The following is a 24,602-nucleotide window of genomic DNA, read 5'->3' as shown; positions in this document are numbered from 1 at the left end:
ATACCTATTTAATTTTAGGATGAATTTCTTGAACTTTAAACATTAAGTATTTTGAAAAGTATCAATATATAATATTATTTTTGCAAAAAAGTTTTAAAAAGTCATTAGTCTGAAATTGATAATTTAACTTTGTTGAATGAACATTTTAAAAATAAAAATGTAAGTGCATATATATATATGCACTTACATTTTCATAGTTCATTTATATATGAAATTTTAACGTGAATATCAGTAAAGATTTACATTTTGTGATTAAATTACAATATTTATTATTTTTTATGATAGCATATTCCACTATATTAGTGATAACTTTAATCTATGATTATGATAGATGTCATTACTGTCTTAGCAAAGACTGATAATATCTCTTCTATATTAATTTATTAACAGAATTAATGATGAAAGATTAAGTATCTTATACTATATTTTTAATGGAATTAATATGTATAAGTTAATCAGATAATGTTAATCTTGAAAGTTTGCTTTATTAGAAAAGAAAATATGATTAACTTGATAAATTATCACAAAATTTCTAGAAAAATTTATACTTTAAAATTTTACATTATATTAACACTAATATTAAATTAAAAATTATTGAAATATTTAAACAAATCTGTGAAGAAAACATAAATTTTCTTAATTTGTTTAAATATTTTAATAAGATAAAATCAACAGAATCATTTTTGTATTTATTGCATTCATGTAGGAAACAAGATTATTTATGTAATTATCAAAGCTTTTAAATTATTACTGGAAATTATTATTTATGTTTTACACCAGATAATATTCCAAAGAACAAGAGATTACCTTCCTAAACAAAACTCCTGCATAAAACAACTATTAAAACTAACAAATGAATATAAAAGTAAATAAAATAAGGTAGAAACAATAAAAATATACAAATAAGTTTTATAGCTTGTACAGTTTCTTTTTACAAAGCTTTTTAATAAAGGTGGTAAACTCTAGATTAGAGATTATCCTCAAGCTTGTTTAACGAATGAGCAGTATGAGTGGAAAAAAACCATTGTGTTGTATATAATGTATTTCTTCAATATTTATACATGACTTGTTGCAAAGGTTGTACTGATAAACCTGAAGATGAACTGTGTTAGGAAGTAAAGTCCCATTATAGAATTTATACAAAAGAATACTGTCAAGATATATTATTTATTTGAAAGAATCAGGCATTCCTAATCTAATACTGGCTACCTCGGGGGAGTCTGTACAGGGTAGATTGGCTAGTTTATAAAATAAAAAATAAACCACCATAAATGAACGACATAAGGAGTTGTGACAGGCAATAGCACACCAGGCCAGTAAACTATAGTCTATTACAAATTGAAAATTAACGAAATAGAGTAATCTTAAAGCATTTTTAATGAGATCTCCTTACAAAACTGTCACATTATTCCATGTTGAATGGATAGACTTTATTATTTTTTCAATGTGATGCTTAAAAGTAAGTTTGTCATCAGAAATAATGCCCAGATTGTTTATTGAATCAATGTAGGGAATATAGATATTGTCTAAATTAAACACAGGTTGCTAAAATGTATAGATTACAGAAAAATCACATAATGGCAGATTTATTAGGGTTAATGTGAAGGTTATAGGATAAAAATATGGAAATGATATGGGTTAAATCAGATTGCAGTGTTGTAGAATTGTTGTTAATTTTATGTCAAATCAAATGCAATAGCATATATTAGCATTTGCTCTTTAATTTTATTTATTATAAAATGCCAATTGATAAGGTGAAAAGAAGAGAGTACTGAGAATGGACTCTCACATTATAAACTTTTTCATTTTATAAAATGTGCAAGTTTATGTGTACCTATAAAAATACATATAAAATTCTTACATTAGTCAAACTGTCAAACTGAATAATTAAAGTTTGAATTATATATGAGGTATAATGTAAAAGAAGATTAAATTGTCTTAAAAACTTGAAATTATTATTATTTTTTCTTCATATATTTTTAGATTGAATATCCAGGTCTCTAGTTTCTTTGTTATATATTTTACTAGATAACATACAAATTTAAATCATCTGAATTTTATTATAAAAAAAGTTTTAATTTAATTTTATTCTTGTATTTTTAAACTTCATAATTGAATTCTAATCTAATTTTAAAAATTATTTGCCCACTTTCCTTATAAGAAAAGTTGTAATGATTTAGATCTATTATGATTAATAATTATTAAAACATTTATTTAGATCTAAACAGAGGAGGAGATATTTAATTTGAAGTTCAGATTAAGAGTTTAGATAATTTAGTAATAAATTTGAATAAACGGAAGTTTCAAATGATTTTAATAACTACATTTTAATCTATAAAAAATTTTAAGCAACTTAACATTATATAACATATTGCTTTAGGAGTGAATCTGTACAGAAATGAATAAAAAAAATTTTTGTGATTGGAAATGACCATTTATTCTTCATCTCCAATTGGAAATATGCCAACTAATCAGAAGATTCTATCAAAAAATTTTCTGGAAGCACTAGAATAAGAATGGGTATAGCAACTCTTGAAAGTGCTGATTTTTTTTTCTAATATATAATAAATTCTGCTGCTCACTTTTATTCGTATTTCCTCTATGTTAAAATTAAATTTGACATATATAATTCTCAAAAACTTTTCTAAACGTTCATATTTATTTTTTAAAGGTTTAAGTTCCAAGGAAAAATATTTCAAAATTTTATGAAATTGCAAGCTCTTTTTGCCGACTAAGTCATAAAAAAAATAAATAAAATAAAATAAAATTATTGTAATTTTATCCAACTGACACAGATTGCCCTCTGGTTTGTTCACTCTTCAAATCGTTCATTGTTTCTTTGTTAGGACAAATTCTGTTGCCAAAAAGTCTGCATAGACTTTTCCGGCAACAGCACTTGTGTGCTTGGCAGCGGCAGCATGTTGTTGTTCGAGTTGTTAAAGGTTGTTTTGCGCGTGTTTCGAATTCGATGAAGTATGGTAAGATAATTCTTTTCCCTATATAATATAGGATAAAAATATACTTGTGTTATACGTTTCGTATGACGTGTCTTTTCTTCGATCGAATACGGGCAATTAAAACCATTGTTTGTGCGTGTTACGGAACGTTGATTTTTTTTTCTTTTTTGATTTTTCGAGATAATTTTAAGAGATAAAACGTCATACTTCGTAACATTTAGGCATTTCCGCTCTAGCTTTGACACTTTCCGATCATTTTATAGGAGTTGAATAAAGACCAACTGCTGCGATCTCAGCGTTCTGGCTACAAAATTGGAAACGTTGGGGGGAAGAGAAAGGAAAAAGTAAACGTCTGGAATTGTTACCAGACAGAATTCTTTCTTATTGTTCTCGTAAGAATCGTTCTTTTCCTTATTTATTATGTATATTTCGAATCGCACCTTCCATACCTTGAATCTAGGAAGATGCGATTCGTAATAAACGTTGCAAATAAGGAAGTCCTCTGTTAAGTTATTTGCTTTGTAGATTAATATTTTAATTTCATTGGCAAATAATAGTTTTGAAAAAAGGATTGATGAAAGTTAGGAAGAAATGCGGAATTTCACTTTTAATTTCCTTTTCACTATGCTGGCAGTCGTAATTGACGGAGAGTTTTCCTCACGAGGTTGCCTTGGCGATAGTACGCTCGGTTGACAATTCAGTGACGTCAATGTTCAGTACGTCATAAGTGTGACGTCAGAAAGAACTTTTTCGTTTTTATCCTTATAATAGAAGAATAATATAAGAATCCTGGTATATAATAAGTATTCTGATATATTCTTTTCGAATTATAACATTTACTAAATTGTAAAATTTTTAAATTTAAACTTGGCAATTTTTTGCGTTTTTTTTAAAACAGGATTGTTGAACAAATTCGATTGTTTTAGTGTTTTAAAACATAATTTTTTTTTACTTTTTTAAATAAAAATTATAATAATTAAATGCCAAATAATTAATTATTATCAAATTAACCTCGTATTATGTTTATATTTTAACAATTGCAGACGTTTTAAGACAATTCAATGTAGAAGTTAGTAAATTTAAATAATAAACGAGAGAAATAGAAAAATTAAATTTGAAAAAAAATTTAATATTCTGTTTAATTGATTAAAAAAGTATTACATTTAAAAAATTTAAATAAATTTATTTAATGAATTAATTGCTTCTGAGCTGAAATTGCCCTGTTGAACTTATATGGTATCTGTTTTGACTATAACAGTTAAGTTGTTTAAAAAAAAAATTAATGTTTTATAGGCTGTGGTTTAAAAGTATTTATTTGCTCTAGTTTAAATAAATTGGGACTGCATTTATAATATTTATTTTCACAAATAAGGGTAGAGAATGAAGCAGTTTATATGGGTTTTGCCATATGTTATAGTTGCACCAGTTTCCTGTCATTCAACTTATAAATAATAATCTCAAGGCTAAACTTATTGTCATATACATTCTTTTATAAGAGTGCTAATTAATAATAGTTTAAGTAATAATTTTTAAATGTAATAAATAGATTGTTAATAACTTTTTCCATATATATAATCTTTTATTAACTGAGTGAAAGAAATTNGATTCAGACGCCATTTATTGGACTATTAAGTTTGATAACTTGACTCGTGGGTACCTAAACGTTTAGTATTTTAATATTAATTTAATGCAAATGTATAAATACCCAATAATATTAAACAGAAAAAATAAATATATTCAATAAAAATCTTTGTTTTAACGAATGTACAACATCGCGGCTTGGTAAATACGTCAACACTGAAACGAAAATCAGTCTGGCATAGGGAAAACTGGGGAATTACACAGCAAAATCGCGAATTGTGCAGTGGCGTTATTGTGAATTGGTGTAAATTGAACCGGTGTAAACCGAGGGCTATCTGTATTGAAAAATAGGCTACTAGCTAGTTTCTTCCTGCAGAACTGTTTTTTGGGAACAGATTGATGTTTAAGTGGGGGATATATATATATTAATTAGGTTTTCAAAGAATATTTGTTTTGTTTTTATTAAAATCTTCTGAGTATCTTGGAGTTTCAAAATAAACATGCATCTTGTTTATAAAAAAATTATTTTTCTTACATTTGAATATTTTAAACTGAAACTTTGTGGAAAATGAATAGAATTTTTTTTCTATAACTTCATTAACATTTTTTATATACAGTAATACCCCGTACTTACGCAATAGGTGGGACCGAGCAATAACCGTGTAACTCGAATTCACATAAGTCGGGATATAATTTTGCAATTTGTGTAAAATCCAAGTTGGATGTATGTAAGCTAATAAATGTTCTCATTAATCTTATCTCGTCTTTTGATTCGTTTACGGTTACAAGAAATCACCACATAGTCTCTCAAGGCTCCATAGATATAACAAACACAGAAATAAATAACACAAAATAAATTGTAGCTATGTGTCAATTCTGCGTGACACGTCTGAACATGTAAGCTGAACAATAGTGTGGGGAGAGTGAGTAATCAAGAGTTGCGTGGCGCTCAAACAAAAGACGAATCGATGAGATTTGAAAATCGCGTAACTCTGGGTTCACGTAAGTTGGGGTAGCGTAAGTCCAAGGTATTACTGTACTTATGTTAAACTTCTACTTTTTGCATTGTTTTTATTCCATTTTATGTTAGGTACTTTTGCTTTTATTTGAAAATAGTGTAATAAATTAAATAAATTTATAATCTTCCATCATTTATGATGATAATTTTATTATTTTGCTGATAAAAGGATATAATTGAAGATGACACTAGTACTTTTATCACTGTTAGTCCTATATTTAATTATATTAACATTTATTACATTGAAATTTTCTGTATTTATTTCATAATCTAAAACATTGTGTTGTATATAACATCATAAAATAACTGTAATTTTGCAGGTTTTAGTATATGATTGTTTTGTTTGGAAGTTTTAAAACATTTTTCTTAGACTTTATTTTTTATTGTTGATTATATAAACTATTTTACAAAGAATATTAGTGTTACCACTGAATTGAATTTTCAGGTAAATTTTAGAAAAATTTCATTATATTAATTAATAAATTAATAGTAAAACAAAAAGTAAAAAGGAAAACAATTTAATAAATTGTATATTTAAGAAAAGAAGCATTCAAACATGTTTGGGAGTCAGTCTTCATTTTTTCTTCTCACAAATTCAACCTGAGGTGTTGAAGAGGTTTATGCATATGACGAGATATTGGAAATATTTGAAATATTCAAACCTATTTATTAACATTTATTTAATATTATATTGGAGATTACAAATACTTGAATACCAGAATGTACTTGAGTATTTGCAGATCATATTCACCCATCTCTAATAGTCCATAATATTTGGTTGACTTTTGCAGAATGTGATTTTCATAATTTATAATTTCAAAGAGATATTTTGAGAGTATATTATTTTTGAATTTAGTGAAAATTACTATTTGTTCATAGAAATCAAGAAGCAATAATCCAGTAGCTAACACTGATAATTTATAATTAATAAAGGAAGCATTTAAATTTACTACAAAATAAAATAAAACTTATTTTAATTATTTCCTTTATTTCTCATCTCATAGTGCCATATCAGATTTTTCCTGACCTTGTCCACACCCAGCGCAGATTAGTAAGTAGTTAGTAAATACGCCAAGGCGTTACTAGGGAAAGTTAGTACCCAGAGTGGTTTCCCGTTGCCTTCTCTGGGGTGCGATGTTACGCGAGGGGAACTAATGCCTTTATTTAGTGCACAAAAAAAATCACTTTTATCTAAAATTTTGCAAAATTTAGATGTTAGAGTAAAATTAACAGGAAAGGTCTATAGTAAATTGTTTTATTTTATCTGAAATTCTGGTGGAAACTTGAAGGTTAAGAAGCAGAGTAAAGTAATATTTATAATAATTTCTATATCTAGAGAAAATAAAAATAACTGTAACAGATAAAAGTGAAAATATTGCATTAAATTGTCACAAAGTTTGTTGACAAAAAATCAAAATAGAAAAGATAAGAAATTTATTGTATTTTGTATTAATGAAATGACTGTGTAGAGAACAATAGAATTAATGACTTAAATTTCAAAGGATGGATAACTGTACATTAAACAGAATTTGATATATTTAATGACATAGCTTTTTTGGTATGTCACAGTTTGCATATTGAAGAATCTTAACAAATGATGGTTTACTAAACAGACTTAATCCAATAGACAAATATTTAATCCAGCTAGCTACTAGTTGTATTAAATATTACTGAATTAAAATTGGGATAATTGTATATATTCTGTACATGAATATAATAAATATGTTTTGATTTATACTCCTAGGAAGAGAAGCAAATTATTATTTATGATAGTACTTATATTCAGGTTTTTCAGTTTGACAGATAGATAGCTTTAAGATATTTTATTAAAATGATAGTTTATAATTTAAGGAATGATGAAATAAAAGCCAAAATGATCCAATAAGATAATTTTATTTTATTTTTAACAAAATGAAGATAAAAATTATTAAAATGGTCTCCTCTGATACTGTACTATTCTTATTAATCAAGTTTTAAATATCTCTAAAATATTAAAGATATTACAGTAAGTTATACTATAATGCATAATTTTGTGTTTTAAATTAATTCCACTTTAAAGATTCTTATTTTAATAAATAAAAACAAATTTAAAGTAAAATAAATGCATGAAGAAGATTGATTTATTTGATTTATCTTTAATAGATGATGATATCCGATCAAATGTTATCTACTTCCTATTGTAATGTAGAACATTGTTTTGAAATTAATCTTAATTTAGTGCTAATGACATTCCTTTCTAAAAATTTTAATGTTTTTGTGTTTGACTTCTTTTACTTTGTTATCATTGAATAGAAAATTAGTCCTTTTCAACCTGAAAAATTTGTAAACCTGAAGATAATAAAAAATTTTGAGGTTTATCATTGTAATGAAAAGATGACATTTTTTTATTCTTTATTTAATTTCCAGTTGTTCGTAATAAATGAATTTTAGTCTGTTGTTATAATTATACTGAAACTACTTTTATTTAAGAAATGCTTTGAAAGATATAACTGTTTGAAACTCATTTGTTTTCATAGTTGTATTAAATTGTTTCGGAATTCAATATATTCAAACTTTATTAAATTAATTTATTCTTAACTGTGCTATAAATAGAATAATAAATATTTAGTCATTCTCAGTGCATTTAAGAATATGCATTTGTTAGAAAATTCTTCATTTGATTAATGCTAGTTTACAACTTTATGCACTGGCTATAATTCAGCAAACACAACGTTAATTTTTTATATCAGGGTTTGGCAATGCCACGCCTATGGTGCATATCAGATGTGCCCTCTAGAACCATAGTCATGCATATATATATACAGTAGAGCATTGATCATCTGACTCAGTTGGGAACTCAGGTTGGTTGGATAACTGAAAAAAATAAAAAAATACATTATTAGTATAGTATATTAGTATATCCCATGTAATTAGTATATCGCTATTAATCAACTTTGCATTGAATTTTCATTGATGTTAAGCCTAACAAATTTTTTTTAAAATAATAATTGTTGCTATCGTATCGTTAAAAATTATTTTTAAATTATTTTATTGCTCACAAAACAAACAACCACTCATAATTAGAAAATTACTGTAAGTCTTGTTTAAATACTGGCTGCCCTTTAATGGTCGAGCCGTGTTGCCAGCTAAAACATGCAAAAATTTAACAAAAATAATATTAAAGTAGCCAAGACATAGCCAAATATTGTAGTGCCACATCACTAGCAGACATTTGAAATTTGCCAACTAGAATGGTCAGTTAACCGATGTGACGGTTAATTGGGGGTCGAATAATCGATGCTCTACTGTATATATATATACTTGTAATTTTACTTAATTTGATTCTGTCTTATTTTATAGGCTCACTTTTAATTTTCAGTTTTTAGTTATTACATGCATGTATAATCTTTATTTTGTATAAATTTTCATATTTCAAAACATATTTATTTTTTTATTTATTACAACATTGTGATCTTTTTTTTTTGAAAATGACACTATGCACCCTCAATGGTTTTTAAAATTTTTATTGCACTTTTGTAACAAAATGGATGCCGACTCCTGTTTTATACTATAAATTTTTTAATCCATGAATGCATTTAAGTTTTTGCCAAACTGCTATATTTATTATAAGCAGCTACCTTATATATATATGTAGGGTATTTTATGCAATCAAAATCAACTAGAGCATGTTTTGAATAAAAGAGTAAGCTATTTTTAAAATGAATCATACTATTATATCTATATTTTTGATATAAACCTTATACAGTATTATATATATAATATATGTTTATATAAAAAATATAGATATAATAGTATAAATAAATAAATTATATATTATTTATATTTTACTATTTACATGTAAAAATTTATGTAAGTATATTAATTAAAAAGTATATATTTGATAAATTTTAATGGTAAGTATACAACAAAATTCATTGCTGCTGTTGTTAACTAATTGTTGTATCTAAATATTAAATTACATTTTAATGAGTATATTTCATTCTATGACTTAGAATGTCTTATAAAGTTAACAATTAATCTTTAGTGTAATTTATTAAAACTAAGTTAAGGGACAATTTGGTTTAAAAGATCATCTATATATTGAATAAAACTCGTGAATATAGCACGAGTCACGCAAAAATTTTATCTCAGATGCAGTTTAATCTAAAATTATTTTACCTCTGTTTATAAGATTGAAATGCATTACAGTATGTCTACTTCTTATGTAATCACCTCTTATAAATAACCTAAATCTGAAATACATTTAAAGAATATTACTACATGTTAAGAAATGAACTATTTTACACCATGTTAATTATTTTATTATACTATTTAATTATCAGCTTTATTTTTATATTAAAGAATTATGCTTGCATAGCAATCTTTTTGGAAATGTCTCACAGTTTTTTTGAGTGCACACCCTATTTCAGATCACAGTTATATTAAAAATTATAAATTTGCATAACTTTGTAATTTATACTGCTTATATTTTATGAATAAATGTAATAATTAATTTAATTTTACTATTATACTCCTCTAGAGCTTATATTAATCATGTAAAGCATGGATGAGTTCATGCAACCAGAGAGAGTTAAAGGGTACTATGTTTATAAAGTGTAATAATATTTTCTTTGCTTTAATTTTGACACTATTGACTGAATTTGAAACCTATAAAATTAGCTGATATAGATCTTACATTAATTAACTTTTAAATAAAGTCAAATGACAATATATAGTATTTATCAATATATCTGTGAAGGGAAAAAGATGGTATAAAACATAATTTATTTTTAGAAAGACATTCCTTTTATTATATGGATATTATTATTTCCATGTTTAAAAATAGTATTTTCTTTAGAATGTTTTACTTGAAACTAGGAATCTACAAATTAAGTCTGTTAAATATTAAATAGAAGTTATTTAGACCCGAAACTGAAAGCAACACTAAAACTAACTTGTTATATATATATGAAAGAGTCAGTGAAGATTGAAAGTCAGCATAAAATGATATCTGTAACAGATGCTTTTTAATATATTATTCATTATGAATTTATTTCTAGTATTCAGTTAATGAATAAAAATGTTAATCAAATAATTTGCGTTGTTTACAGCAGCATATTTGACAAATTTAGTTTATAGTTTATAATACATAGTTGAAGAGAATAATTTAAAGAATTTTTATCATAATTTCATCTTAATTGCATAAGAAATATCTGTAATAAATATTTGTTAGTTTAACACTATTTAGTCAAAAATTTTTTTATAGACATTTTTTTAGATTTATTTCTTTCTAATCATTTTAATTTTGTCTTGAATGAGTATAATAATTTATAATTGTTACTATAAACAAGAATTTGAAAGAGAATACAAAAAAGTTGTCTGAAAAAGTCCCACAAATAGTTTCATTTTTAACAGATTTCCAAAAATAAATAAATATAATAAATTACAGCAAAATTTACTTTAAATGTAGTAACTTTATTTCAATGATTTGTATGGTTTATTTGTAGTTCTAAGATCACGAATGCTTAATATAGTATGTAGCATTGTATTACATCATAAGTACTCAATAAGTTGAAATGAATGAATGTTTAATTGTTTAGTTCCATTTTAAAATAATATTGAATTATTTGGTGAAAGTTATTGTATCAAATTAATATATATATATTAATTTGATACAATAACTTTCACCAAATAATTCAATATTATTTTAAAATGGAACTAAACAATTAAACATTCATTCATTTCAACTTATTGAGTACTTATGATGTAATACAATGCTACATACCAAGGGTGNATATTAAATGCATTTAATGAGAAAAAGTTAAATTTTCTAAAACTTTTAAGACAATGAAATGTCTTTCATTTTATAACTTTAAATGTTTACATAATCAAGTTGATAAAGTAAAATTCTTAAGAAAAGGGGGAAAACATATTAACTAATTTTTTTCCAGATGCATTTTAATTTATGGACTTTTCCTCTATAAGTAGTCTTTTCAAATGTTATGATTTATGATATAAATTTTTTCTTATTAAATAATTTTTCAATTCTGAAAATTAAAAATAATCTTAGAAGTTGTAGAATTATATTTTTTAAACATATGTATATATTTAATTAATAATAATCAAAAAATTAATTTTATTGTAAACTTTTTTAAATATTAAATTATTGCTTGAATAAATTAGTTTTTTTGAATTGATTTCTTTTTTAATGGAATTTATATGTAGTGCTAACAACTTTATAATCAAACTTCAGTATTTTTATTATATTTGAACAACTTTTCTATTATGCAAAAGTATATAGAAGACATAAAATGAATTCCTCAGAATAACCCATGGGAACATGAAATTGGAAAATACAATATTTGATCATAGAACAAGTAGTAAAGGGTGAACTAGTATTAAGAAAAATTTATTTTGTTGAATTTAAATAAAATATATGAATATAGAGCTATTTATATATATAAATCATTTGCTGATTTCTCTTCATGATTGAGAAAATGTATAGTTAAATAAAAACTTATGTAATAATGGAAGAAAGATATATGAATTAATTTGTTCATTTGTAATTCTATCAAATCAAATTATAAGTTCTGAATTATTTAAAATAAACTTAATACATGATTGCAAAAAATATTTTTAAGTATAATAATAATAATTTTAATATTGATGATAATTATAGGTACAGTAAAATTATTAAATTTATTAATAAGTGTAATTAATTATTATTAAAATAGAAAACATGTTATTTGCTTAAGCAGATTAAATATGTAATTTACTTTATATTTAATTACGTGTATAATCTTTACATCAATAGTTTTTAAGTTTCTTTAAAAATAGAAATATCATTTAATTGTAAAATTAATGTTTAAGCAGGATGATTTCACTATTGAAAATAGTTCAGGTAATTAAAATTATAGCTTTTGCATATTGTTTCAAAACTTCTTTTCAAATTTTTTTTATCGGTATATAAAATAAAATACATATATAAACATCCTGATGCCTGATATTTTAGTAAATAGATGCCTTCTCTTATTATTAAATTTAATAAGACATGGTGCCTAACGCCTACCTCTGGTACCAAATTATTTAGAATTTAATTTCAAATAGTAGTAGTAAAGTAGCCCAATTTAATCTGGGAATAGTTTGGCATATTAATTAATATATGTTAGATATTAGAATTATGTATATACAGTATTTGATAAATAATATAGAATTGAGATATGGTGACACTAATTTGATATAACACTAATAATTTTTGTCTTTTTGGTGGCAATTTTACAATAGCTGGTTTTTAATTGATTGATTTTTTTATAATTTATCATTGATTTATAATGTTTGATATGTACAGGGTTCAATATGCACCTGGAAAGTCAGGGATTTTCATTAGTGTTCAAAAAGTCATGGAAAGTCAAGGAATTTGTTTCCTTGGTTGCCTTGTTGAGTTTGTTTGCTGACAGTATGGCTGATCAAGTGTAGTTGTCTGCGGGCAGCAAGAAGTAATATAGTACAATGCAGCTTACGAAAAGGGGTGCAGAATATTTTCAGGATCCAAAATTTCACCCAAACATACACAAATTTCTCCAAAATTATAGTGCACAAAATATACAAGCATACAGCAATATCAATTGTTATTTTTAAATTTTAAAATACTTTTAGATTTAAAACTGTTGAATTAATTATGCAGTATTATAAGTTTGAAGGAAAAATCTAATACTCTTAATAATCTAATGTTGATAGAAAGTTAAAATATTTCAAAAATTTTTTTCTCTTGAAATTTACACTTTCAATTTGAGGGCAGATGTTAATGAACTGATGGAAAAAAATGATAACAAAGTACCAGAAATGATAAATAACTTAATATTAATTCAAATGGTATAATTTTATCATTTTTCATTTTAATAATTTTGATTGCATGATGAAACAATGTCTGATTTCTGAAACTTTTTTCCCAGTTTATTAATATTTTATAAAGTTTGGAAAATTTATTAAGGGACAGATTTGATAAATTTATACTTTTGCACGTGGATTATACAGAATTTTTTAATAATAGTTAATGGCTTTTTTTAAAGCCATTAAGTTTTACAGTTATGAGTTAGTAACAGGATAAATTATTATTTAATAAAACATTTTAGTTTTATGTAGAGAAGACATGCTATAATTCTGTCTTTCTTATTTTATTTTTAATTTTACTAATTCATTGATTATAAAAAAATATATAACTGTTAATTAGAAAAAATAATCAGTTGAAAAGTTGGAGAAGCAATAGCATATGTGCATAGTAAATCAAGTGATGTTTTATTTTGTTAATGTGCCATACTGTAAGGGACATGAGGGTCAGGGATTTGTACAGAGTTAGTCGGGGAAAGTCATGGAATTTAAAACAAAAATTTGAGTAGGAACCCTGTATGTAATAAAATTCTTTATAATCTGAAAAATATATCTTGCATGTATAAAGTTATATTGATCTTAATCACTGAATATGAATATGAGTAGAAGTAGACTTTTTACATCAAAACTCAATGGTATAGTTAAAAAGATATCAAATGAAATTTTAAGGAAAAATCTGAAATATCAAAAAAATAAAGTACTTTATGCACTGACTCTTCACAATGCATAAAATTTATTTTTATGCATCACATGAATTCAATGCTTGGTGCCTCAGAATGTCAAGGCATTTGAGCAGTGTATTAATTGAAATGCCATTTGCTGTTTTTAAAGGGGTTTAACATTATTAATTTGCTTCACATTACTTTAAATTATAACATTTTCTTTATTCTACCACTCTTTATTAAATTCTTTAGAATTTAATCAGTGTTTTAGTGAAAAATACCAAATTATTTTTTAAATATTGTAACAGTTATTGTTTATAAGGAATTATTATGAATTGCAACATGGATGTGGAGAGCATCTTGAAGTGACATAAAATGTCATCATGGTTGGGTCTTCAAAAACAGTTGTTTAATTAAATATGGGTTACTTTTAAGTGTGTGGTGCTCTATATTTACAATTTTTATGTGATTACATATAAATTTTCATATTTATTTATATAATTTTTTATTATAATTTGTATTTTATTTTCAACTAGCTAGAACACATTAAATATTTAGTTTGATCAGACCATGAGTTGCCAATTAGTTCATTGTCATAGTCATTAGAATTTTGAATCACATTCATACCAAATGAAATTTCTAAATATTTTCATAAATGCTATTTATTATTCATCTCTTCTTTCTTTACAAAATTCATTTGTGAAAGGAATGAAGAATTTTAAAATTTGAGAAATAAATTTATTTAAAATTCAGAATTTTTAAATTTTTAATCAGTTTATACTTTTTACATATTATTTATTACTAGGAATTACTTAATATGGTGTCAATCACAAATTTTTTTTATTGATTACATATTACTTTTTGAATATCTCTAACATATTTTTAATAGGAAATTTATTTCCATCCATTTTTGTGAATATTGTAATATTTTTAAAAGGTTTACTCTGGATGGAGATGCTTCACAAAGCATATTTATGCATTGCCACACCTGTAGAACGCTAATTTGTGTAATTAATTCCTTTCTATTATATGTTTGATTATTTAGAGCATTTCATAGCATATGAAGTTATCAATTAGATGATAAAGTAGATTATCATTTCTAGAGATGTCTGTCTAAATTTTGTTATGGTTATAAATAACCCCTGGATTTGTATGCTCAGGCATGTTTTTTCCCGTAAATGCTATGACGGAACCTCAATATAAGCACTATTTGGATTCAAGTGCATGAAATTAAAGTTGTAAGATAATGTGTGTCTGTTTCTTACTGCATATTTTGCAGATTTGACCAGTTAGGACTGAATAAGTGCTTGTTTTTTTTTTCAAATGATCTATAGTCTATTTCTGCTATCTACTTTTTTGCTCATGTATGGTTTACATTAGCATGTATCATGCCATATGTATCATTCCACCATGCAGTTACAGATTGACATTCAAAATTCAGATGTTTTAAATTTAACAGCTAACTCACATTCTTTTATAGTTACCCCACAAATGAACACATTTTGAGTTACCATTGAAACTTATCATTTTTTAAATTCTCAAAATACTTTAAATTAATTGGAATTAAGTTATTGCAAATGTTACATTTATTAATTTAATAATGTAAAATTTATTCTAGTCATCCTCAAATATCTTATAAACAATTGTATATATAGAAATAAATTCAATAAATGATTAACTACATGGCATAGAAAGTTATAAAATTTGATTGAACATGCATGATGTAATGAACAGTAATAAGAATTGCTTGCAGACAGAAGTAGTATGCATTTTGATTTACAAATTTTAGTGTATATTACTGGAACTTTTAACATGCAAAAGGCATTTTAATGTGTATATGTATATACAAATATTCCAATTTTAAACACACAAATCTGACCCTTATATAAATAATATTAATTAGAAATTTTATAACCATTCCAAATGAATACTAATAGAATTATCATATATTAAAGCTATTTCTTTAACAAATATGAATTCATTGTATATTGTTTGCAAAAATATAACAATATTTGAAGAATTTAATGCTATAAAACATAGAAAAGAAATTACAGCACAGCATCTCATCCATAAGTAATTGCTGAATTACAGAACATTGTCAGTATTACATCACTGGTGTTGACAGTGTAAACTGAGTTTTTTGAAACTCTAAGTAAACTTATATCTTACAGTTAGCTTTATGAAGGTTGATGATGAAATATTAAAAATGTAAGAAATTATTATACTAAGATGACATTATTTTGATAAGTGTTCAAAATGTATTAAAAGAAATTCAAATTTATTTTGTGTACTTAAATAAATTTTTAAATATTATGCTTAATTGTTATTAAGTAAGATTATCATTTTAGATTATCATTATCTTTCTGATTAACATGGACTTCAAGTTATCCCACATTGAAAACATTGAATTGTTAATTTAAAATTAATTTTTCTAAATACTTGATTACAATTCATTAAGCTTAATAATAAAATTTCATAAATTGGGAATTAATAGTTTAAGTAAAGATTTTTTACCATGTATATTTATCTGCTAACTTTTTATTTTACTTACTCTGATGCAAAACCGTGCTTGAAAATTTAATTTTTGTGTATTTTAGAATTTCCTACATAATTAGATTATTTTTTACATNTAGTTTGGCTAAACTCCTAGGCTATCTAACTTGACATCCTAGTCCCAATCCCAGACATGTTTGATTGATGATAAATCAAGTAATCAGGCAGGCTATCTGGAAGAGGCAGTCTTGTGACACCCTTGATGTGTGTGATTGTGCATTGTCCTGTTGGAAAATGGCTCAATAGAAGCCTGCCATGAGAGGCAACACATGTGACTGCAAGATGTCACTAACATACCACTGGAATGTCATGGTCTCTTGGATCACTACTAGATATGATAGGCTGTCATATGTGATGGCACCCCAGACCATCACACCAGCTGTGGGGTCAGTGTGCCACTCCAAAATATAGACAGGATTGAGGCATTCACAATGGGGCTTCCAAACATGAACTAGATTATAGTTTATAATACATAGTTGAAGAGAATAATTTAAAGAATTTTTATCATAATTTCATCTTAATTGCATAAGAAATATCTGTAATAAATATTTGTTAGTTTAACACTATTTAGTCAAAAATTTTTTTATAGACATTTTTTTAGATTTATTTCTTTCTAATCATTTTAATTTTGTCTTGAATGAGTATAATAATTTATAATTGTTACTATAAACAAGAATTTGAAAGAGAATACAAAAAAGTTGTCTGAAAAAGTCCCACAAATAGTTTCATTTTTAACAGATTTCCAAAAATAAATAAATATAATAAATTACAGCAAAATTTACTTTAAATGTAGTAACTTTATTTCAATGATTTGTATGGTTTATTTGTAGTTCTAAGATCACGAATGCTTAATATAGTATGTAGCATTGTATTACATCATAAGTACTCAATAAGTTGAAATGAATGAATGTTTAATTGTTTAGTTCCATTTTAAAATAATATGTATAAAACTTGATCCTTCACATTTTAACTGTTAAGGATCAAGTTTAGGAAAAAACTGTATAGGAAAAAAACATAGTTGTGAAGGTAAAACACAATTTCAACAAAATTAAATTTTTGTAATTATTCTGTTTTAAATGTTTTAAAATATAAATAATAGATATAAATGAATTAAAAATGTAGGCATATTCCTACACTATACTATTGAAAGTTAATTAAGCATAATTATAATTTGTATTTTATTTTCAACTAGCTAGAACACATTAAATATTTAGTTTGATCAGACCATGAGTTGCCAATTAGTTCATTGTCATAGTCANTGATTTATGTACGAAAAAATAGTTAACATATCCAATGTTGAAATTTTTCTCTGTTGCATGTTACTTCGCGTTGAATTTTCGTCGATGTTAAACCTAACAAAGACTGTTGTATCATTAAAAATTAGTTTTTTATTTTGTACAAACAAAATAAATATATTGAAAAATATAAAAATAATAAAAATTTATACTTCAGATGTTAATTTAGTATCAAAAACGTAAAATATTTGAGTAGCCGAAGACATAGCCAAAGATTGAAGCGCCATGGCACTGACGAAAATTTAAATTTGCCGACTGGAATTCTTTTGGATGATTGACTTTCGGAAAATCGATGCTCTACTGTATTTACATTTCTTAAAAGAAATACAAATATGACATTATTTTTCTTATACTGAAAAATGTTTTCCAACATATTTTTTAAAAGATGTTTTAATTATAGAAACTAAAATTTATATAGTTTCTATTATATCTAAAAATACTATCATTTTTTAAAGACAATCTAACTGTCATAGATGTTTTATTGTTCATTATTTTTAAAGTTTAGAATAGTTTACATTTTATTTTCAGAAGCAATTTACACTTTTTTGTACAGAACCAGTTTAGAAACAACCTTGAGTCATGGTTTAGACCATCTTTGTGTCTAGTCCTCTTCTTAGGCAAGCATATGAATTTGCAACTACTGTTTGTCATTATTAATAACTGTAGTTCGGCCTTGACAGAAAAGTCTCTAAACCTTGTTATTTTAAAATAATATGTATAAAACTTGATCCTTCACATTTTAACTGTTAAGGATCAAGTTTAGGAAAAAACTGTATAGGAAAAAAACATAGTTGTGAAGGTAAAACACAATTTCAACAAAATTAAATTTTTGTAATTATTCTGTTTTAAATGTTTTAAAATATAAATAATAGATATAAATGAATTAAAAATGTAGGCATATTCCTACACTATACTATTGAAAGTTAATTAAGCATAAAAAGATAATATTTAATCTTGCTTTTATTACAGATGTACCAGCTGCAGAACAAGAAGAATTATTTATTAGAAAATTACGACAGTGTTCCATGGTGTTTGATTTTATGGATCCTGTTGCTGATCTCAAAGGTAAAGAGATCAAACGAGCAACATTAAATGAATTAGTGGAATATATTACTGCAGGTAGAGGTGTTCTAACCGAACCAGTTTATGGAGAGATAATTCGAATGGTTAGTAAAATTTTATTTCCTCATTATTTTAATTGTTGAAAATTTTTTAATTTAGACATTATACAACCAACAAAGTAGAGATAAACATTATTATGTAAAACATATTTTTTTTTTTTCTTTTAATTTAAGATTTTGATTTTGAGAAATATTTTTTGAATTTTGCCATTTGATAATCACAAGTAATATTTTGAAGTTTGATTGTATGTTTATGGTGTCAAACTTTGATTTAGTACCATCATTTTGTTCACCTTTTGAAATTTGCATTGAATCAAATGTGACATTACACTGAAGTACCTGATATGTTGGGAATACAAGATATTTTAGTAACAAAAATCTACACATAAGTTTGGCAATTTGAAAGTTATATGTTTTGGTGATAACAATACCATTTTCAGTGGAAATTATATGTTTAGAAATTCACAGATACTAGAGTTTTCTATAATATTTATGGGAAAGATATGTTTATAAGTATTTATTGGCACTTTACAAGGCTTGTGTTATTTTATGAGGTTATTATAACAAGGTTTGACTGTACACAAAAAATAGAATGCATATTGGATTTCTAATTGTTTTGCCAATATATTACAATTCTTAAAGTTGCAAGATATTTATTTTATCAATAAAAATGAAATATTCATGAGTTTCAGTACTTTTCTAAAAAAAAAAAATAAATTTAGTCACTATATTGTTCATTAACTGAGTATTTTCATTTAGAAGATAATTTATTAGTCCTTTATTTTATTATATGTTACAGTGTGATTTTATTAGGCCTTTTAAGAGAGAATACTTTCTTAAGAAAAAGTCCATTGACAAGGAAATAACATTACTGCTTCATTTGTGCTGTAATCAATAACTTAATAATAATAATAATAGAGATATCATTGAATCCATGGATAAGGGATATGAAGTCTTAAATATTTAAAATTTCAACAGTTTAAACTCATAGAACACATACAAATAAAATAAGAACTAACAAATCAGTATAAGATTAGATTAAGTAATACCAATAACACAGCTGAATGCAAAACACACGTTTAAAGCTATCAATACATATATTGTCCCATTATTAACATATTCATTTGGAAACATGCTAAACTATAGTATTTTCAAAGGAAAATGCAAACAACACCAACAAAACATAACAAACGCCACCTTAAATCATTTGTAGAAAAGTTGATTCCTTGTCAAAAAAGGGGAGGACAAGACCTTTCAGATAATTTAAACTTGCATTACAAACAAATACACACACTGTTAAAGTTTTTCTACAGAAAAGAAGAAACATCAGAATTACACTCTTGCAGACAAAAATAGTACACATTAAACTTACACAACACTGACTTGGATCTAACATAATATACAGAATATACAGACACTATCAGGCAGTCTTGGGAGCTCCATAGTTGGCACTTGGCACTCTAATGATTTCATCTAGAATCACATTGACAGAGCTGTATCAAATTGCAGTCAACTCGTGGATGTATCTTAAACCACCCAATGTTTAACGGGGCACGGCAATTTTATGGCCTATCTCTACCGCTTTAAGAAGAGAAACACTGATAAATGCCGGTGCGACAATAATAGTGTAGGAGATGCCATTCATTTTATATTCCACTGTGAACGATATGAGGATCAACGCATTCCATTCTATAGGGAATGCATTCAAGAAGGTCATAATTGGCCACCGACACTACAAAACATTTTTGATAAGAAAAATCTCTGGAAGTGTTTTGAAAGATTTATTGAAAGCACCAAGGCTCTTCTGCCAGATTACTACAGGAAAGAAAAAATTCTTGAGAATGAAAACAAGAACAGACAAGATGAGCAGGAAGATGGTGAAAAATCGGAAAAGTGATGTTATCAGCGATTGATTGATCGGCCGTGTAGAATTCTTCTGTACATAGTTTAGTTGTCTAATATTAGTTTAGTTTTAAATTCTAGATTTAAAAAAAATATCCCATTTATATGTATCGGGTCCTCACGTACCATGTAATCTGTATTATTATATCATAGTAAGCTGATATTTACATTCTCTCTGCGTGTTAAAATTGTAATCTGTTCTTAATGTTATTTTGACATTGCAGTGTTCAAGGTTAGTTTATACCTAACCATAAGTAATGAGTTTTACATTTTACTGTAACCGGACCATTCCTCGTAATTGTTAATACTGTATAACGGTCTTGTCAACTTTTGTAATTTTGGTTATTAATTATTTCTGATGCAGCGCTCTGAGGTCCTAATAACTTTTTTCAGCATTACTTTTCCCCTTTTCCTTTATACTTCTCCCTTCAGAACCCTTCCTTCAACCCTTTCTTCACTCCTTTCTCTTCGTAGTGGGCTAAGTTTGCAAAAGCAGACAGCCCTTCCTCCTCCTTTATTATTATTATTATCTTTTGAGAGAGAGAAGGGTTCATGATTGCCATATAAGACCAGGTCATAAATACAAAAATTACAGGAAGCAGATTTTAAAAAACATTTACAGATGACACTCATAGGAAATTCTGAAATGTGTGTAACTACACTCATTGCCATAAAAATTAGCACACCAAGAAGGAGTTGTCAAAATCAAATGAAATTGTACATGTGTGAGTATAACAGTGATATAAGTAAGTGATTACAAAATGAAAATGAAAGGATCATTTATTGCAGAAAAAATTACAAATGAAAGGAAGTTCTAGTACTGTGTTGAGCTATCTCTAGTGTGAATACATGTGATACAGGCAGGCATGGAGGCATACAGGTGTCATAGTCATATGATGACCTTCAGCATCTCAGTCCATAGTTGCTGTAAGCAGTTCTCTAGTTTGGCTAAACTCCTAGGCTATCTAACTTGACATCCTAGTCCCAATCCCAGACATGTTTGATTGATGACAAATCAAGTAATCAGGCAGGCTATCTGGAAGAGGCAGTCTTGTGACACCCTTGATGTGTGTGATTGTGCATTGTCCTGTTGGAAAATGGCTCAATAGAAGCCTGCCATGAGAGGCAACACATGTGACTGCAAGATGTCACTAACATACCACTGGAATGTCATGGTCTCTTGGATCACTACTAGATATGATAGGCTGTCATATGTGATGGCACCCCAGACCATCACACCAGCTGTGGGGTCAGTGTGCCACTCCAAAATATAGACAGGATTGAGGCATTCACAATGGGGCTTCCAAACATGAACATGACCATCATTAGTGCCCAAACTGAATCCAGATTCATTGCTGTAGACATCCTGGTTCTATTTCATTGTGGTCCAATCCTTTCAAGTGCTAGACCACTCCAAACAGAGGTGATGGTGGGTGGTGTCAATGGCTGTATACACAACTGCCACTGCAATACCAAATGTTTCTCACCCAGACACCCACACCTTGAAATGGTATAGACAGGCACAGGGTCCTGTAATGACGGCACCATCTATGTCCAGATGGCAGACAACAATATTATCAGCTATGTGTGTGCTTGTCACAGGACCAGGCAATCCTCTTGGCTAGTGGTCTGCTGAGTGCATCCTGAGTCTGGGCTCCATGTTTGCAAGCAGCTCTCTATCATCCACTGGTCCCAATGCTACCTTAGTGTTGTCAGAATGTCCTAGATGGTGGACTATTCAGTGAAATGATCATCCAGCTTCTCTTGACTCAATGATTCTTCCCCTCTCAAACTCTGTTAGTTGTTCATATGGTCTTTTATTGTGAAGTAAAGACATTTATAGTGATACAGCATCCCTCTGCAACAGGTAAAGTACAGACATAATGCATTTGCCCATTTTTTTTTATAGGTCAAGAGGGAAGCACTTTAATGCCCTCTGCTTACATTACACAATGGGCCATCACACTATAACTCTAATCATTTCCATATCTGCTTGAGACTTATCTGCATACCAAGTTTTGCAGTGATATAACAACTCCTTGTTGCACTAATTTTTATGGCAATGAATGCATATGACACATTACATTGGTTATGAGCTTTTAACACAATCTGACTACTTACATCAACATAACCAAATAGCAAACATAATGTATCAAAAGTTTGCACACAAACACAAACTTCTAGACATCCAGGAATCATACTAAAAATACTAGTTGTAGAAAACAACACACACAAAATATATTGACTTAACCATAATCACAAACAAAACAGTCCATCATTATAGACCAAACATTACATTCATTGACAAACAAAACAAAATTACATACATAATAGACATAGTTGCACCAAATACTCACAACATACAAAATATATACACTGAAAAAATTAGTAAATACTTAAAACTCATCATGAAATAGTGTCTGTGAGGAATAAATAGGGTACATATTGTACTTTTATTACTTCCATTCACAGGCATCATATCACATACTATATAAAGGTACAGTATAGAAATATTAAGACTTTACAATAGCACATAAATTAATCTTCAGTCTGCATTTAAGTGACATTAAAACATTTACATTATATATAGAGATTAGTATATACATTTGATAGTATGATTTCATTTCATTTGTTCATTTGTGCTTCAAAACACAATATAATTACATGGAATTTGTATAAATAAAAACAATTCATACAAAATTAAAATTAAGTAACAGTAGAACAACATTACATTCAAAGGAATGCATTTGTAAATGTGTTGTTACTAATGTAATAATTTTCAGCTTTATTATGTAAATAAAGTTTTCCTAATTCTAATTTATTACTAACGTGAATAAAGTGTTTAAAAAATAAGCATTAATATTATACTTATCTAATGCTGATATATTGATAAGATGTTATATATTCTAGGTTCAAGTTACACATCTGGTTCATTATTGTTTTATCTTGTCTTAAATTTATTTTAAGAGAAAGCAAAGGATTTATAAATGATCTAAGATGTTCTCTAATTCTTATATTAACAGAACTAAACATGAAGCCTATGTAATTCTCTTCTTGTAGATACCATAAGACTCACTGCATACACTCCCAGTTTGCTTTGTCTTTTGATTTATCTTCTACAGAATCCATATCGCCTCTAATGATATTCATGATTGTAGGTTCTCTTATAGTGAGTATCTGGTATTGTATGCCTTTAACAACAGCTTTAAGTACTATACATTAGATCAGTGTTTCTCAACAGAGGCAATGTAACCCCCATGTGGGCGTTTTTCCATGTTGAGGGGGCGATTAGTAACAATTTATATTTTAGGGGGCGAAAAACAATTTTCTGGGCAATATAGTAAAACATTATATTAAGAATAATTAGATATTTTATTCGTTATATCGTACAATAATTAAACAAATAACATTATAGTCACTAGTCTATTCAATGCAGTATGAATTTGGCGTTAGCATTGTCCCTCGACATCTGAATTTTGTAGTGAAGGGGGCAATACTACATAACGATACTACGTTGAAGGGGGCAACAATTTGTTAGAGGTTGAGAAACACTGCATTAGATAATGCTTTGCCTCTCTGATAATGCTTTTCACAGGGTCATTGTTGTTACTGACCTTTTCATTAACATTTGTGTCTTATAATGGAAG

General features: G+C 26.7%; 1 protein-coding gene across 2 annotated transcripts in view; it reads left to right on the top strand.

Moving 5' to 3' along the window:
- Positions 1-24,602, top strand: part of LOC111637413 (serine/threonine-protein phosphatase 2A 56 kDa regulatory subunit epsilon isoform-like) — a 126,242-nt gene that overhangs the window by 39,563 nt on the left and 62,077 nt on the right. Inside the window, exons 1-2 of one of the 2 annotated variants that reach the window (XM_023382899.1) lie at positions 2,848-2,978; positions 18,902-19,098. In XM_023382899.1, coding sequence (XP_023238667.1) covers positions 2,969-2,978; positions 18,902-19,098 — 207 coding nt within the window. In that variant the 5' untranslated portion in view covers positions 2,848-2,968. Of the gene's footprint in view, positions 1-2,847; positions 2,979-18,901; positions 19,099-24,602 lie in introns of those variants that run through there. The other variant, XM_023382897.1, reaches the window with a different exon arrangement.

Source organism: Centruroides sculpturatus, unplaced genomic scaffold (assembly GCF_000671375.1).
Source record: "Centruroides sculpturatus isolate CEXI.00-Female unplaced genomic scaffold, Cexi_2.0 scaffold172, whole genome shotgun sequence".
Lineage (NCBI taxonomy): Eukaryota > Metazoa > Arthropoda > Arachnida > Scorpiones > Buthidae > Centruroides > Centruroides sculpturatus.
This window is presented reverse-complemented; position numbering and strand designations above follow the sequence as displayed.